At 36.3% G+C, this 15965-nt stretch overlaps 1 protein-coding gene and 1 non-coding gene across 2 annotated transcripts in view; both read left to right on the top strand.

Moving 5' to 3' along the window:
• The window catches only part of LOC132118462 (SPRY domain-containing protein 3-like), a 54017-nt gene extending 39023 nt beyond the window's left edge, over nucleotides 1-14994 (top strand). Inside the window, exons 8-11 of the mRNA XM_059528312.1 lie at nucleotides 6880-6937; nucleotides 12843-12962; nucleotides 13084-13217; nucleotides 13835-14994. Of these exons, the coding sequence (XP_059384295.1) occupies nucleotides 6880-6937; nucleotides 12843-12962; nucleotides 13084-13217; nucleotides 13835-13969 (447 nt within the window). The 3' untranslated portion in view covers nucleotides 13970-14994. The remainder of the gene's footprint in view (nucleotides 1-6879; nucleotides 6938-12842; nucleotides 12963-13083; nucleotides 13218-13834) is intronic.
• Nucleotides 5846-5927, top strand: trnal-aag (transfer RNA leucine (anticodon AAG)). Its single transcript has one exon. It is a non-coding gene; the product is annotated as a tRNA-Leu (tRNA).
• Nucleotides 14995-15965: the final 971 nt, after the last annotated feature.

Below are 15965 nucleotides of genomic sequence, written 5' to 3'. Positions count from 1 at the left end.
CGCCGGCGGTGTGAACGCACAGTTAGACTATGAAAAAAATATATATATATATTTTATATTTTTACTAGGGCTACCCTCAACTGAAGATTTTTCTACATTGACATTTTTGGCATTTTACATTTATTCCAAAATAATCATTCAAGTCAGAAACGGTGTAAACAATATATTTTTTGTGTTCAGTTATTCTTTTTGGTTAGTTAACTTTGAACTATTTTCGAAACTTCAGTCATCAAAGCTCAGTAAATATTGGTCACAGACACAGATCATTTTTTAATTTTTTTTGTACTAATTATTTTCTCGTTCACTATTTTGAGGAGACACTACCTCCCTTGCCTCCTCCGAGGAAACACCCCTGATATATATGTAGTTTTTATTTATATTTATATATATTTTTTAAATGAGCTTTTATCTTTATATTTTTAGTAGTTTTTATTATTATAATTTTTATTATTTAGGTTTAATATATTTAAATTTCAGCTCTAGTTTTAGTTTGTGTTTATTTCCATTTTGTAATTTTAGTGCAATGTTTTACATTTTTGGTTTATAGTATTTAATCTAATATCTATATTTAGTTTAGCTTTATTTCAATTAACAAAGGTTTTTAATGGTTTCAGTTGTATCTGGAATAGTTAAGGTGGGGACAGGAACGTGACCACCGTGTTCTTCTCTTTTCCTGACATCCTGTACAAGACCATGAGGAAAGTGGAGGGTAATCAGTCTCAGGTTGGGAACGGCAGACGGAAAACAAGCCTGTCCTGTTGAGTCGTGCGAGGCCGCTGGTTGCTCAGAGAAACGGAGAGCAATTTGTTATTGTTTTTTAAAATTTTGACGTTTTCTGGAACTTTGCATCTGCGTTTCATTAAGTATCAAATATCAGTTAAAGCATTGCTGCCTAATTACTGTTTACTCCCTTTGGACGTGTACCGTGTTCCCTGCATCCTGTGTCTGGAGAGATGTTTACAAACAATGTGGTTGTTAATTGTTACAACATCAAGTGCACGTATCACCTCTGCCGTTTGAGGAACAGCCGCGGAATGGCAACCAGCCTAGGTAATGGCAGGATCTCAGCTGCGGTGAGAACATCAGATGGGCCGAATTGCAAGTCTGCTCTCTGCCAGTCCCAGTTTCAGTCGGAGTATGATGGCGGATGTGGGGAGGAAGAGCCGAGCTCTTATCAGCGATCAGTGAACCCTCACCCCCTGTGAACGGGGACTTTAGCTGGCCGTACGAGCTCGTACACATGCATCCGGAATATACACTGGGTTGCTAGGATGCAAGACAAAGATTTTCTTGGTTCTAACGAGGGGCGGAGGTGCGTATCAGAGCCTCGGTGGCCACGTCTGCGTGAATGGGTTGGACCCATATCACCTCCTGACCTTCCCCTCTTGCACCAACCCTTTCCTTTGCTCTCATTCGGCTCTGTGTGACTTTCTAGCACTTCCCATGGAGCAATCGAGGGAGTGTGTGTTCCTGAAAACCCTGGTGTCCTCATTTATTTTGGAAACATTCACATTTCAAAGTGCAGATCAACTTTTGAAGTGTTCAGCACGAAACACAATAGTCCATCTGTCACCAATCCATCTGACCTCTTCTGGCACTCCATTGTATTTTTGGGTGTTTCTTCAACTTTGGCCACTTTTAAGATATTAACAACTGCCTTGGAAAGATTTTTCCTTTTATAAAATATTTTTGCTGCTTTCCAGATGTCTTGTATGGGTACATTTTATTGTTTTAACCTTGTATTTAACTCTTAACCGTGGAAATCCACCATTAAAACAGATCATCTGAAAGAAAAATAAACCATTTCATTATGTATTATGTATACAAATTATGTATACACTACAGTTTTAAATAATTTGTTTTTGAAAGTTATTCTCTTATTCCCCCCAAGGCTACATTTTTTTTTTTTGTTAAAAACAGTAATATTATGAAATCGTGTTACAATTTAATATTTGAATATATGTTAAATTGTCTATTTATTTCTGTGATCAAAGCTGAGTTTTCAGTATCATTACTCCAGTCTTCAGTGTCACATGATCCGTCAGAAATCATTCTAATATGCTGATTTGCTGCTCAAATATTAATTATTATCAATGTTGAACACAGTCGTGCTGATTAATATTTTTTTGTGTCTTTTCTAAAATTAGAATAGTTTACTATTAATTTCTTTAAAGTCGTATACACCCCAAATTTTATGAATGTTATTTTTTTTTTTTTTTTTTTTTTTTTTTTGGAAATGAGACTGTCCCACAACTGTAGTATAATTTTGACACTGATTACGTGTTTTCAAAAGTTATTGATGTGAGAAGAAAACAAATTAATATAATTTGTAAACCGAACATTTTATTTCCAGTCAAGCTATAATTTTCAAATTATGTAAAATGTGTGGAAATCTTATGTACTTAGGAAGCAATAAAAACTTGCTAGCAAGACAGAGAAGTGAGTTGTTTCATTACAAAAATGCTTTAAATATCATTTCCACCACCATCATTTCTATCATACATTATATCATACAATATTAATTACATAAACTGAAGTGTTGGACAAACATGGACAAGAATTCTCCTTTGATTTATATACACATACACTGTTGGACATTGTCAGGGGTGAAATTAAAAGCAGCGTAAAGCAGCAGATAGTATATAGCTCTTATCCCTGGTTAGGCTTTTACTTTTACTCTTTCTAAAAGTGCTCATAGTTTATTGTTTCACGATGACAGCATCTAGCACAAATGCCATTCCCAGCACCCGTATTGTGGTGGTTAAGGGCAGGTACCCTCTTGGCCTAATCTCTGCACTATATGTCATGTAGAGATGTGCATCTGCCTCCACCGGCAGCCTCTCCGCTACTTGTTGTCTTTGCCACAGTGTGGAAATGCAGGCAGCTCGAGTATCGCACATAAAAGCCCCGGGTGGATCTGATAGCGCTCTGCCGTGGACACATATGCTACTGTTTGTGTTTCTTGGAAGCTCGACGCTTCTCTCTAATGGCTTTTGCAGTCTCCTCAGGGGGCCAAAACGCTATATGCATGAACAGCTCCTCTTCTCAAACAAGAGTTTGCGGTATATAATTTCATTTGATGAATTCAAAACAAAACTGTTATGTGGGTTGCAGGGCCGAGCTGGGTGATTGATGGCTTGTATGCATTGCATGGCATGCTGAAGTGTCTGTTTGCTTGTGTGTTCATACGCTGTACATGATATGGAATAGAAATGTAATAGTACGAATGCACGGAATGCGCCATCATTTATCCTGGTGTCGGGGCACAGATGTAAACTCATTCGAAAATCTGCATGTTTAGAGCTGTTTGTCAGATTCACCTAAGGTATCATCATCACCCCGGTGCTTTCTGTTGCACAACTTCGTCATCTAGTCCCGTGCTTCACCTACAACGGTGGACCGAAGGATGTTAAACGAGTCATCTTACTTTCTTAGAAAGGGACTTTGTGACTCATTTAAATTATCTGTTTTAGGACAGGTTTTTTGGTCCCCTGGTTTCCTCATTAGATAAACAGATGAAAAGATTTCGACTTGAACCATAACACAACCCTCTATCAGCCTTAACCAAAACAGATCCCCTTGTAATCCTCTAGACGAGATTACAGAATGCCAGCACATGGAATTCTGGCATTCTTTTAACCTGTGTTCCACTTATTTAATTGTCATCTCTGGAAAAAAAATATTTTAGAAATTGGTAATTACTTTTATGGCTACAATTAGTTTTCAACCAACACTTCTGTTTAAAAGTTGGGGCTCAGTAAGAATTTTTTTTTTTTTTTTTTATGTAATTAAGACTTTCTTTTTTATTTTAAAGAAATTAATTTTATTTAAAGAAATTAGTACTTTCTCCACAAGGATGAATTGATTAATTGCTCTGAAGTGAGAGTGAAAACTTTGTTACAAATGATTTCAATTCAAATAAATGCTGTTCCTGTGAACCCTATTCATCCAAGAATAAAAAGAAAAACAGAAAGATGTAGCACAGTTTCTAAAAACATATTAGGCAGCACATCTGTTTTCAACATTGATAATAAATGCTAATAAATTCCACATTTAATCACACAAATAAATTACATTTTAATATATATTCAAATGGAAAATAGTTATTTTAAACTATAAAAATATTTCAAAATTTTACTACATTTTTTCTAAAACAAATTCAGCCTGGGTAATCATAAGATACTTAGTCAAAAAACCATTTGTAAAATCTTATCGACCTCACATTTTTGAACTGTAATGTATATGGGATCTTTATTTGAACAGCAATTAACATAGTTTAATTGTTACAAAATGAACACTTACTGTATGCAACATTTGCTTAAAATTCAATTAAAATATGTTTCTGTAACTTTATAATAAGGTTCAGTTTACATAACGTACTGGGTATAAACTAGCATTTAAAATACTGTTACAATATATATGTCTATATTGTATCTTGATTAATTTTAATTTCAACGTATACATTTTGAGTTGTGAAAATTAATTAAATTAATGTATTATCAAACATGAATTAGCATTAACATTTTACAGCATTTATGTATTTGATACCCAATGCATTTACAAATGTTAACAATTTTTTGAAGAAAAAAAATTGAAGTGAAGACACCAAAAATGGTGTATAATGAATGGATTAAGAATGTGTTTTTGTAGTACATAAACAGGATTCAAGAGAACTGTTGCTACAATTTTGGTGTAAACAGGCTTTTATAGTCTCTTCAAATGACAACAGAGAAATACAAAAATATCTTTCCATGTTGATTTACTCTAGTCATTCTCAGATCTTATCAAAATATTGGCAGCTCCCTGTGTTTCTGCTGGCATGGTGTGTCTGTATATGAAAAAACATAACCTTTGCAGCTATGTGACAGCAACACTTAAACCTAAAACAATGAGCTGAGATGCTGTAATTGTTTTCTGGCTATAGAACTCAGTTGTCTCTCCACCACATTAATATGGAAGTGTTGAGTGAGGTTGTTAAAAGTGAAAGTGTGGCAAGTTCATGTTTAGAGCAAGGCTTGAAAACAAAACAAAAAATCGAATTGGTTCACTCAGAGCAGAATCCATATTTTAATGTTTCTGTTCCTGCGTACCTCTGTATTATTATCATTCCGAAATCGGTTTGCCTAGGAAAAAATACAGGTAAATAGCGTTATTTTTTTTAACTTTTTCATAGCCTATAATAATAATAAAACTAATAAAAACAATAATAACAATAGCCTAATTTTCTACTCAAAAAAAGAAATGAAAAAAAAGAGATCAGGAAGAGATCTGGTATCTTAACCCGATGTGCTTAGTCCTAGCCAATACAACATCACCATCTGGCCAAATTATAGGTTACTAAACAAAAGAAAAAAATCTGTTAACGCTTTAAAGACAATCAAGTATTTTTTAAGATATTAAAAAATGTTTGCTACATTGTAAAAAAGCTACTTGTATAAAATTGCGTTTTGAGAAGGAAAAAAACGTCTCATAGTCTCGCGTTGCATTTTATTATTATGCTACATTCAGAAATAATGTGCTAAAATGCCGGTAAAGCAAAATGTTTACTTCTTTCCACAACAAATCCTCTCAAGTTAAGGCTATGCATTTTGGATATATTGACGTCAATCCAAAAACATTAATTTAAGGTGGAACTGATGCCTACCTAAATTGGTACGAATCCAAATGTTTCTGTATCCGCATCTATGACACATTTGGATGCTAAAATATTACTTATTATGTAAAAGTCTTCGTACTTAAGTCGTATTGACATCATCCTTCGCAACGGCTATATCAGCACGGTGAGGTCATGGTCAAGTTGAATGCAACATATTGTACAATGGAGCAGTGCAACTTTTATGTTCAGGGTAGCATGGCCGAGCGGTCCAAGGCGCTGGATTAAGGCTCCAGTCTCTTCGGGGGCGTCGGTTCGAATCCCACTGCTACCAGTACATCTTATTGGGGAAGTCGTGGCCTAATGGTTAGAGAGTCGGACTCCCAATCGAAAGGTTGTGAGTTCGAGTCCCGGGCCGGCAGGAATTGTGGGTGGGGGGAGTGCATGTACAGTTCTCTCTCCACCCTCAATACCACGACTTAGGTGCCCTTGAGCAAGGCATTGAACCCCCAACTGCTCCCCGGGCGCCGCAGCATAAATGGCTGCCCACTGCTCCGGGTGTGTGCTCACAGTGTGTGTGTGTGTGTTCACTGCTCTGTGTGTGTGCATTTCGGATGGGTTAAATGCAGAGCACAAATTCTGAGTATGGGTCACCATACTTGGCTGAATGTCACTTCACTTTCTTATGTTTCTTTTACTCTATTTTATTTTGATAATGAACAGTCTGCAATGTCACAGAGTATGTTGTGTCTACGCACAAGAGGTGCCGGTGCAATATGGTCAAACCAACACTGGTTGGTTACACAAATAGAAGCAAAACATTCAAAACTGTCAAGATTTGCAAAAATAAATAAAACCGTAAAGCTTTTGCAAAATAAAAACTATTTTTCATTTTCCGTCAACTTTGGATCGCGTCACAATAAACCAAAACTCAGCACATTTTTTTTCTTTTGTTTTGTTCATCTGTCAGTGATTTAAGTGAAATGCATTTCGTGTATAGTTTTATTCTGTTTTGTCTAGGGATCTAACGATTAACCATGAGCCGGTTGAAAATCGATTAAAATATGTGACTATTTAAATCAGTTGTGATGCTAAACAATCAGGATTCAATTAGGAGTTTATATGAATGCACTGAGGGGAACTTATGCTTTCGTTCCTTTAACCGGTTCATAGCCCTGGTTTAGAGTAAATCCATCACCTCCATTGGTATCTGTAAAACCTAGTTTTCTTGTCTAATTGTTAGAATATGTATCTTATGTTTACTCATTCTTTCTCTCTTTTTTCAGGATTACCCAAAGAACAGGCATCCAGGATGGAGTCGAGGTTCTGTTGCATATCACGCAGGTGAGCTGTTATAGGTTTTAAAAGTTCAATCTTTTGTAATTTTAACATGCTTACATGCCTCATTTTTTGAACTACAGCAGGCTTTTGTATACTCTACAGCTGTGGTTTTCCGAATTTTACTGTAAAATTTAGGTAGCAGGATGCTGGTTTGAACAGAAATTTACAGGAAAAAATATATAAAGTTAAAAGAATACTCCACTTTTTTTTTTTTTGAAAATAGGCCAACATTTTCCAACTCCCCTAGAGTTAAACAGTTGAGTTTTACCATTTTCGGATCCATTCAGCCGATCTCCGGGTCTTGCAGTAGCACTTTTAGCTTAGCTTGGCACAGACAATTGATTCTGATTAGACCGTTAGCATCTCACTCAAAAGTGACCAAAGAGTTTCTATATTTTTCCTATTTAAAACTTGACATTTCTGTAGTTACATCATGTACTAAGACTGACTGAAAATGAAAAGTTGCGATACCATGGGTGAAGCAGTTGCAATGTTATTACGCAGCGCCTGAAAATTGGCTTATTGGAAGTTGCCTAGCTGGCACTATTTTCAGGTGCTGCATAATAACATTGCACCTGCTGCACCCATGGTACGGCAGCACAGTTCCTTGATTGTTACGCCAGAATGAGAGTATAGTTCCTAGCCATATCGGCCAAAAAAAATGCATCTTTTCATTTTCCATGTCTTAGTATATGATGTAACTACAGAAGAGTCAAGTTTTAAATAGGAAAACCATTGAAACTCTTTGGTCACTTTTGAGTGAGATGCTAACGGTCTAATCAGAATCAATTGCCTGTGCCAAGCTAAGCTAAAAGTGCTACTGCCAGACCTAGAGATCAGCTGAATGGATTCGAAAACGGTAAAACTCAAATAGTTGGAGAGTTGGAAAATGAGCCTATTTTTAAAAAAAATAGAGTGTTCCTTTGAAGTGCCCTTACTATGGGTTATGAAACGTTCATATTTTGGGTTTGGGAGTCCCCAACAACAGGTTGACATGCATCCAAGGTCAAAAAACACATTCATTGACTCATAATATGCATTTATTTTTACCTTATTTGCTCAACGATTCCCAAACGATTCGCTCAATGATTCATTTTTCCAAACACCTCCTTTGCGTGATGCTAATTGGCAGTGATTGGTCCAATTGTTCTCATTTTAATTTCATCATGCCTGTAATGCCTGATGAGCACTGTTGTGTACAGCGTTAATGGGAATATTTTCACCATTCCAAGAGCGGCACCTAGTGGCAAAGAATGAATATGCATCTTCATTCAGACCAATGGAAAAGACCAACAAGTGGGCGGGCATTATGCGAATGTTTTATGTTGTTGTCAACATGAAAGGGCTTGGGATTTGTTTTAAAAACACCTCGTTTCAATGATTCAGAGTCAGCTTTTTCTTTCGAGAGACTATAACTTTATACGTGGTGCAGTTTCAAATGTAAAACTTTGCAGGATGATTTCATTCACACACTGCACTTTAATTATATACCAACCTACTGATGTACTTACCACCATCAAAAAACAAGTGAAATAAAATACTAATATATAGAAGGTGCACAGTGTCATTCACACAGATACTAAATATCCACACATTCAGATCCTGTTTACATAAAGTTAGTTTTGTTTACTCTGTTTTGTCATCTTTGGATGTATTCCTATCACAGATCATGCATGGATTACCCAGAATTCCTGCAGGTGGTGATTTTTTTTTTTTCTTAAGCTTTATTATTTGGCTCCTCTTCTCTTTTCAAGCCTACACATCTATGGGCCCCATCTCTACAGTGTGTGGAGGTCCTAGGTGCTGATAAGAGGATTGTGGAGATGAGATGAGTGTGTTGATTAGAAGCAAATCCTCTTGAAAATGGCAGAAGGATAAATAGCCTTATCTCACTCCACAGGTTCCATCTTCCAAAGCAGCTCAAAGGAAGTTGATATCGGATAAGATTGCTGCTCAATGTAAAGATGGAAATCTTTATACTCAACCCTGTCATGCCTTCATACCACTTCACATAACAGATTAGTCACTGAGTATCATCCTGAATGAAACAATGTGCTTCTTTTGTGACTCACAGCCTATTGTTTAAGGGTGAGGGATTTTGCCTGTGAGCCAGATAAACAGTGATGGTGAATTCTTCTATATATATATATATATATATATATATATATATTATATTTACATCTGTTACTACTTTTAGTGGGTTATTTGGGTTTTTGGGTTTTAGCTGCAACAGTGGAGATGCTATAAAAATGTCCTGTCATTCATTTAGTTTGATAGCCCAGACATTGATAGATTAGTGTTTTCCATGATGCTTCTTGATGCATCTGCAGGCCTGAGTGTCCAACTCTACTAAAAGACTACCAGACTTTAAGCACTTCACAATTCGAAGTGAGCATTAATTGGACATCATAATACCATATGCATGATACACACCTGTACCATATTGGTTATTTAAATCAACCTGTATTCAATAATTGCACATTCAGTGTTTTCCACAGCCTTGCACTCTATTTATGGCAGCACTCCCCCACCTCCATATACAGTATATGTATTTGCAAATTAATTTTTTGCCAGCGGGAGAGATAGAGGTTTCTCCGGTAACGGCTGTAAAGCAGCGCTGAGCTCACAAACGCTGCTTTATTGGGCAGTACATGCAAGATGAAAGGAAAATGACATCAAAAATTTTAACAGTCTTCTGAAATACAGTGATATAAAAACACTTTCACCGGTTTTTGATTTTGAAACGTGCACTGCTCATGTTTATTCAATGAAGTCAAAGCCTTTTGGAAAATCTATTTGTGGTGGTCAGTTTTGACATTATGGCAGTCCGCCACAAATAAATCAATGTGTGGGAAACCCTGACATTATTATCTCTTTATTAATTTTACATTTAGATTACATTTGTTGTCACTTAAGACTCACTTTATATTTAATCTTAAAAACACTAATTTAATAACAACGTGAAATATAATCTTTTGGAAATCTCGATATATAATGTTTTTATAGTGTACATTGTCATGATGCCTAAATTAGCATTTAAAATTAATTAAAAAGTAATATTTGTGTGTGTGTGTGTGTGTGTGCATGAATGAATGAAAAAATAAATATTACATTTCAATTAAAAATACAAATTTCAAAGCTTACTCTATATTACATATAAATATTGAAATATATAGAGAAAAATAAATATTGATTAATTATTGCTTGTTACATATGTTAAATCTTTATCTTTGCTGTTTTAAAAAGTATGCAAATTCTAATTCATACTAAAATTCCATTTCCCTCTTTTGTTTTACGAGTTTATATGTATTTCAAAATATAAAATATATATTTCATTTTTTTAGATGGATAGATATATTATATAGATATATATAGGATAGATATAATATTTTATATCTAGTCATAGTAAATAAAACATTTTAACATTTCTTCAAGTATGTATTTCAATTTATGGTTTGCCTTTAATTTATGAATTTATATATATTGAAATAATATATTTATATTATGTTACTGATAATAACATGACAGTAATTATTGCATTGAAGCACATTTTCATACCAGTGCATCTCCAGAAGTGATGGAAGTTTGTTTATTTGCTAGTGAATTCACCCAGGCCTTGTGTTCTTCTCGAGTGTGAAAAGTTCTGTCACATCATCACTCTCATCAGGGCGATGCAGTTTGTCTTTGGCACCTCGAGGAGTGTCAGGCTCTCTTGTCAGATTTTGCGGCATGTCTTTTCCGCGCCTCATTGCGGCACCCGCTGATGGAGGTCTGGCATTGGCACAGAAGCGGGTCAGATCAGGGGGGCATGACTCATTGTCCTGCCCTGATCTATAAGAGGCCCACATCTATGACTCATAATCCTGTTAGTCATCACGTAGAGACACGTTACAGCCACTGATCTGTCGCTCTGGGGGCCGGCGTCCTCACACACGTCACAGCCAAAGACAGCGAGGCTATTTGTATCTCATTTTGATGAAGAAATAATTCTGGAAGTCGGGGTGATGAATTTATTTGGAGTTTGAAAGAAGCATAAAATCCCCAGTCCTGCTTTAATTCATCCGCTGACCGTGCCAAGTGGGTCGAAATAGTTGGTAGGGAGTCTCTTCACCCCAAATCACTATTTTCAGTCTTGTTCGTTTTAGCGGTGTACGTGACTCTTACGTGAAAATGTTGATGACACGAACAAGCAAATCGCTTTTCCGTTCTTAGCCGCCAGGCTCTTAAAGTGCCCTTCTTGTTTGCGGAAGCGAGTCTACGTTCCCAGTCTTTTCCAGAGAACGGTTCTGACATTCGAGGAAAGCCCTCTCTGCACTCCGGTGTACCGTTTCCTGTCCGCTCGGGTGCCAGAGGGCCTAAAAGCTCTCCAGCAGGCTCAGAGAGCGCGTGCCCGAACCTTATTTTTAGTCGCCTTCCTCTCCCACAGCGGTCGTGGTTTTGCAGAGTGTGGTGTTGGGACAGAGGCCCACATGGGAATCATAATGACACAGTGTCTTCGTCTCCCTCCGCATGTTCAGATAGGGATTGTTTAAACAGTATCCTGAGCTGGGAACGGGTCCCATGACAACTCCACAAATATTTACCAGCCACACACTGCAAGAGGGTTTTTTGTCTGCAGGCTACCTTTCCGTGTTTTTCTTTCACTTGCTCTTGATTGTTGTTTTCTCTTGGTTTTGTTATCTCCTTATATAAGGAGAACTTCGATTTAGGAGAAAGAAACGTACAGAGGCATGAAAGCACATCTCCTTTCATCCTGTCAGTTTCTGGATGAAGAGTATAAGACTTTTCTGGATCATTAAGAGCAAATGTGTGGGGAATGCAGCATTAGTGCTTAGGTTCACGTCAGGTCTTGACAGCGCTGCGATGCAAAGCACTAACTTTAGCATTTCTGCTTTATGTCCTAAAATTCATTCAGATGATTAGTTTTCACCTCCATCATTGAGTGTAAATGAGCCAGCCTTTAAAAAGATAATGAGATGATATACAGAAACAAATATTATGAAATATGAAATCAAACACTGAGTAAATCACCCATTTTGCCTGTGGTGATACTGTCCAACAGCAACACCAGCAGATGACGTCTCAGGTGGAGGTAGCACCTAAATTAATAGAGCACCATAATGTGACCATAATAATGCCTGTTTACCAGGGCTTTTCTGTATGAAAGGTACGAAAAGATAAAAAAATAAAAGATACACAGAATATGCTTTATGTAGATTTGAAGCAATGTAAAAATGTTTAAAGGCATCAGCTTGATCAGACTCCATCACCTCATATAGTAATACCATGGTGTTTTTTGTTGCCATGTCTTTTGTTTCATTAATATGTGTTAAATTTGAAAAAATAGGTTTCTTATTTATCATATTTTCCAAATATGATAAATATAACTGTATTTTACACATGATACACTACCGGTCAAAAGTTTGGGGTTGGTAAGAATTTTTGTAAAAAAAATTTAAAGAAGTCACTTGTGCTCAGCGAGACAGTGAGAATCCAATCTAAACAGAAACAACAATTTAAAATAACTGTTTTCTATTTTATTATATTTTAACACATTGATTATTCCTGTAATGCAAAGCTGAATTTTCAGCATCATTACTCCAGTCTTCAGTGTCACACGATCCTTCAGAAATCATTCTAATATTCTGATTTGCGGCTCAGAAAACCTTTGTTGTGCTGCTTCATATTTTTTTAGAAACCATACTTTTTTTCCAGGACTTTAATGCAATTTAATGCATTCTTGCTGAATACAAGTATTAATTTCTTAAAAAATCTACCAACTCCAAACTTTTGGATGGTAGTGTAAAATAAATATACGCACTAGTCCAGATTTTTCTGTTACTATGTAAATTCATGGTTTATTAATGAAAGTAGCTGCATTTGAATTGTCCATCATATCTGCTCATAGATGATGGGAAGATCTTCCATGGAAGTGGAGTAGGAGACCAGTTTGGCCCTCGCTGTTTTGAAGGGGACATCATGGGCTGTGGAATAATGTTTCCTCGGGACTATGTGCTGGACTGTGAAGGTAAGAACATAACTGCCTATGCATACTTGAAAATACATACTTTGATCAATTTAGCATACTTGTCAAGACTGTAGTCCAAGTTTTTAGATGTGCATCCAGTTCAGTCTGGTGTCTCTGTCAGATGAGATGGACGACTGGGATGCTGCTGATGTTCAACCAAAGCAGGGGCGTGTTGAAAATTTACTGTATTTGAACGATGAAGACGAGGAAGAGGGAGATGATCCAGAACAAGAACACGAGGGCCGAAAGGTTATGGTGAGTATTTTTGGAAATGTTTTCATTATATAAACAATTAGATTTATTGTAATGGCAGATTCAGATTTAACATAATAGGAATAAATTACATTTAAATATTTTGAAACCGAAAACCATTGTAATAATATATCATAATATTACTTTCACTGTGTTTTTAATCAAATAAATATGGAGACTTGTTACTTCTACTGAAGTGCTTAAAGCCTCAGTTCTGACAGCTAAACAAATGAATCATCAGCGAGTTTCTGACTGTCCACTCGACACGATGGCTTAACCACAGTGCTGTTTGTTTTCGCACACTGGGTGAGAGTTAAGATGCTCGCTTCCACACTTATGAACAATATGAATGAGCTCCATGTCTCATAAGAGCCGTCTTCTTGAGGGTACAGGATATCTCAGATGCAGTCAAGATGAATTTGAAATATAAAAGAAAAACAAGATGTTTGCCAAGTGTGTTCTTGTCCCCATCATGTGTCCCGAAGAGTTTTGGAACTAGCGTGTAGCAGGACTGTCAGACGCCCAGTCTCAGCCCTGTAGCTTTGGAAATGCTGACTCACTCTCTTCCCTCTCCAGCTGTGGAAATGCTGACTCACTGTCGCCCCTCTGTGCTCATCTAGGTGTTCTTCACCCGGAACGGCAAGATTATCGGCAGGAGAGAAGTGGTTGTCCCGGACGGAGGATTTTACCCCAGTATCGGGATGCTCAGCAGCGGAGAAAAGGTGAAGGTGGACCTCCATCCTCTCAGCGGATAAAGCTACGAGCGGATGGGAAAGACCAAAAAATTATGCTGAGATTTCAATTATCTTTTGTACATTTTAAGGCACTTCAAAATGCAACTTTAACACGTCTAACACTCCAGTGCATGTTTCATCGACAGCGATCACCTCAGCTTCAATCGGTGTACTGTGAGACCACATGTAGAGGGGTTTGTGGCATGAAAATGGTTAATATTGGGCGTCAAAATAATGTATGGAAATATTAAATTATATATTTTTAATGTACATATGTAAATCTATGTATTGGCTGCTATACAAACATTTCTTTAGCAAAAATCAATCATATTATTAATTAATAACTAGACACCATAGAGAAACTTAAAGATATGGCATGAGGGTGTTATTAATTATAAATAAATGACAAATACATATAATAATGTTAAAAATAACCACAAGTTTTCCACAAGCACTCCCTCTCACAAATGACTTGTGAAGGTGTTGAAAGCATATTACGGTTATTTTTCTTATTGTGATTAATTTTGAATTGAAAAGTGCCATTTTTTTATTATTATTATTTTTATCTGAAATTGAGCGGTTGAAGTGTTTGTCAGTGGATAGCATGGAGTAATCGATGAATGCATCTTAAATGTTTATTTAGTTCAGGCTTTTCTGTAAATGTAGAGTTTTACATCAGTTTGTGGACATTTTATCAGATATTTCAGGGGGAGTCAGAAAACATAGAGCTGTTTAATCAGGAATTGTTCACTGTAATGTGAGCTGGTCTGGTTCACAAATGCTACAAGCACTTTAGAGACGCCTCAACTTAAGCTGATAGTCCGATGGGAGAGCGGCACTGATGCCGCGCTCTAGACTTCTCAACACCTCGCTGATGCAATAATGCACTTCCTCTTCTGTCTTGTTACATATCACATATGGAACAAAACCGTTTCATATGACGTACATTGCCAAATTTAATGTTGAATTTTGTCCCTTTCAATATATTTCTCCTCTAACATGTCTTATAAACAAAGTCTTTGAATGATATTAAATGTTACTCTATATTGTCATCATTTAGTTTCTTAAGTTAAATCCGTTGGTTATGTTCAGAATGAGATACTAGCTTACTGCATACTGCACAGTGTATACGGTCTAAAAAAAATTAAGAATTTGAGAAAGCCCAAAATATTGGAAGCTTGTTTTGGCAATGGGATTAAAAAAACTTTTATCCAACAAATCAGACTTTTTCTCACAAAAAAAGTTTTTAGAATATTTTAGAAAGAGAAAGTCAGCATTCAAAAGTTTTTTTCCCTAATAGTGAGACAAAAAGTCACTATTTTTTATCCTATTTTTTTATCACTTGGCAGAATCGGGCTTTCATATAAAATGCAATGGTAATTCATATTATCATAACATCTTGAATGCAGAGAGTGAAATTCAGTTGTTGTATGTTTTTATTTCTTACACAAAATTGGATCAAAATATAACTTGTTTTAAAATGGCAGTGCAATTGTTTAAAGTTAGTGTGGCCATTCTGGAACTGGAAAGTCATGCTAAGTGCAATGCATTGTGGGAAACCCTACTGCATTATGCACATTTAGCTATTTCTATGCATAAATGTTAATGCTATGAACAGTATACTGCAGAAATAGTAAGAATAGAATGCTGTTCTGAATATAGCCATATTTGACAGGATGCATGGGGTTTCAAAGCACCTGCATCAATGAATAAGGAGCTTCGATTTATTCATCTGAAAGTTCCCCAGTGATTTATAACACCCTGCATGTTTAACATAGACTATTTTCTGATAAAATACATTAAATGAGAACTGATGAGAAAATTCGTCAATCTAAAGAGAAGAATGGGTGTGACCGTCTACTAAAGCCTTTCCATTTAGTGGTGAAATGAATATTCCAGATCAGATCATTTAATATAAAGAATTGCTTGTGTTCCAGACATAAATTGACAGCACAGGGAAGCCAAAACCAAATACCTCTATCAGTTAAGCTTATGCAAAAAGCCAAGCGGTTGTCCT

The sequence above is a fragment of the Carassius carassius genome, chromosome 37, assembly GCF_963082965.1.
Source record: "Carassius carassius chromosome 37, fCarCar2.1, whole genome shotgun sequence".
Classification (NCBI taxonomy): domain Eukaryota; kingdom Metazoa; phylum Chordata; class Actinopteri; order Cypriniformes; family Cyprinidae; genus Carassius; species Carassius carassius.
The sequence above is the reverse complement of the archived record's forward strand: the minus strand, read 5'-3'. Positions and strand labels throughout refer to the sequence as shown.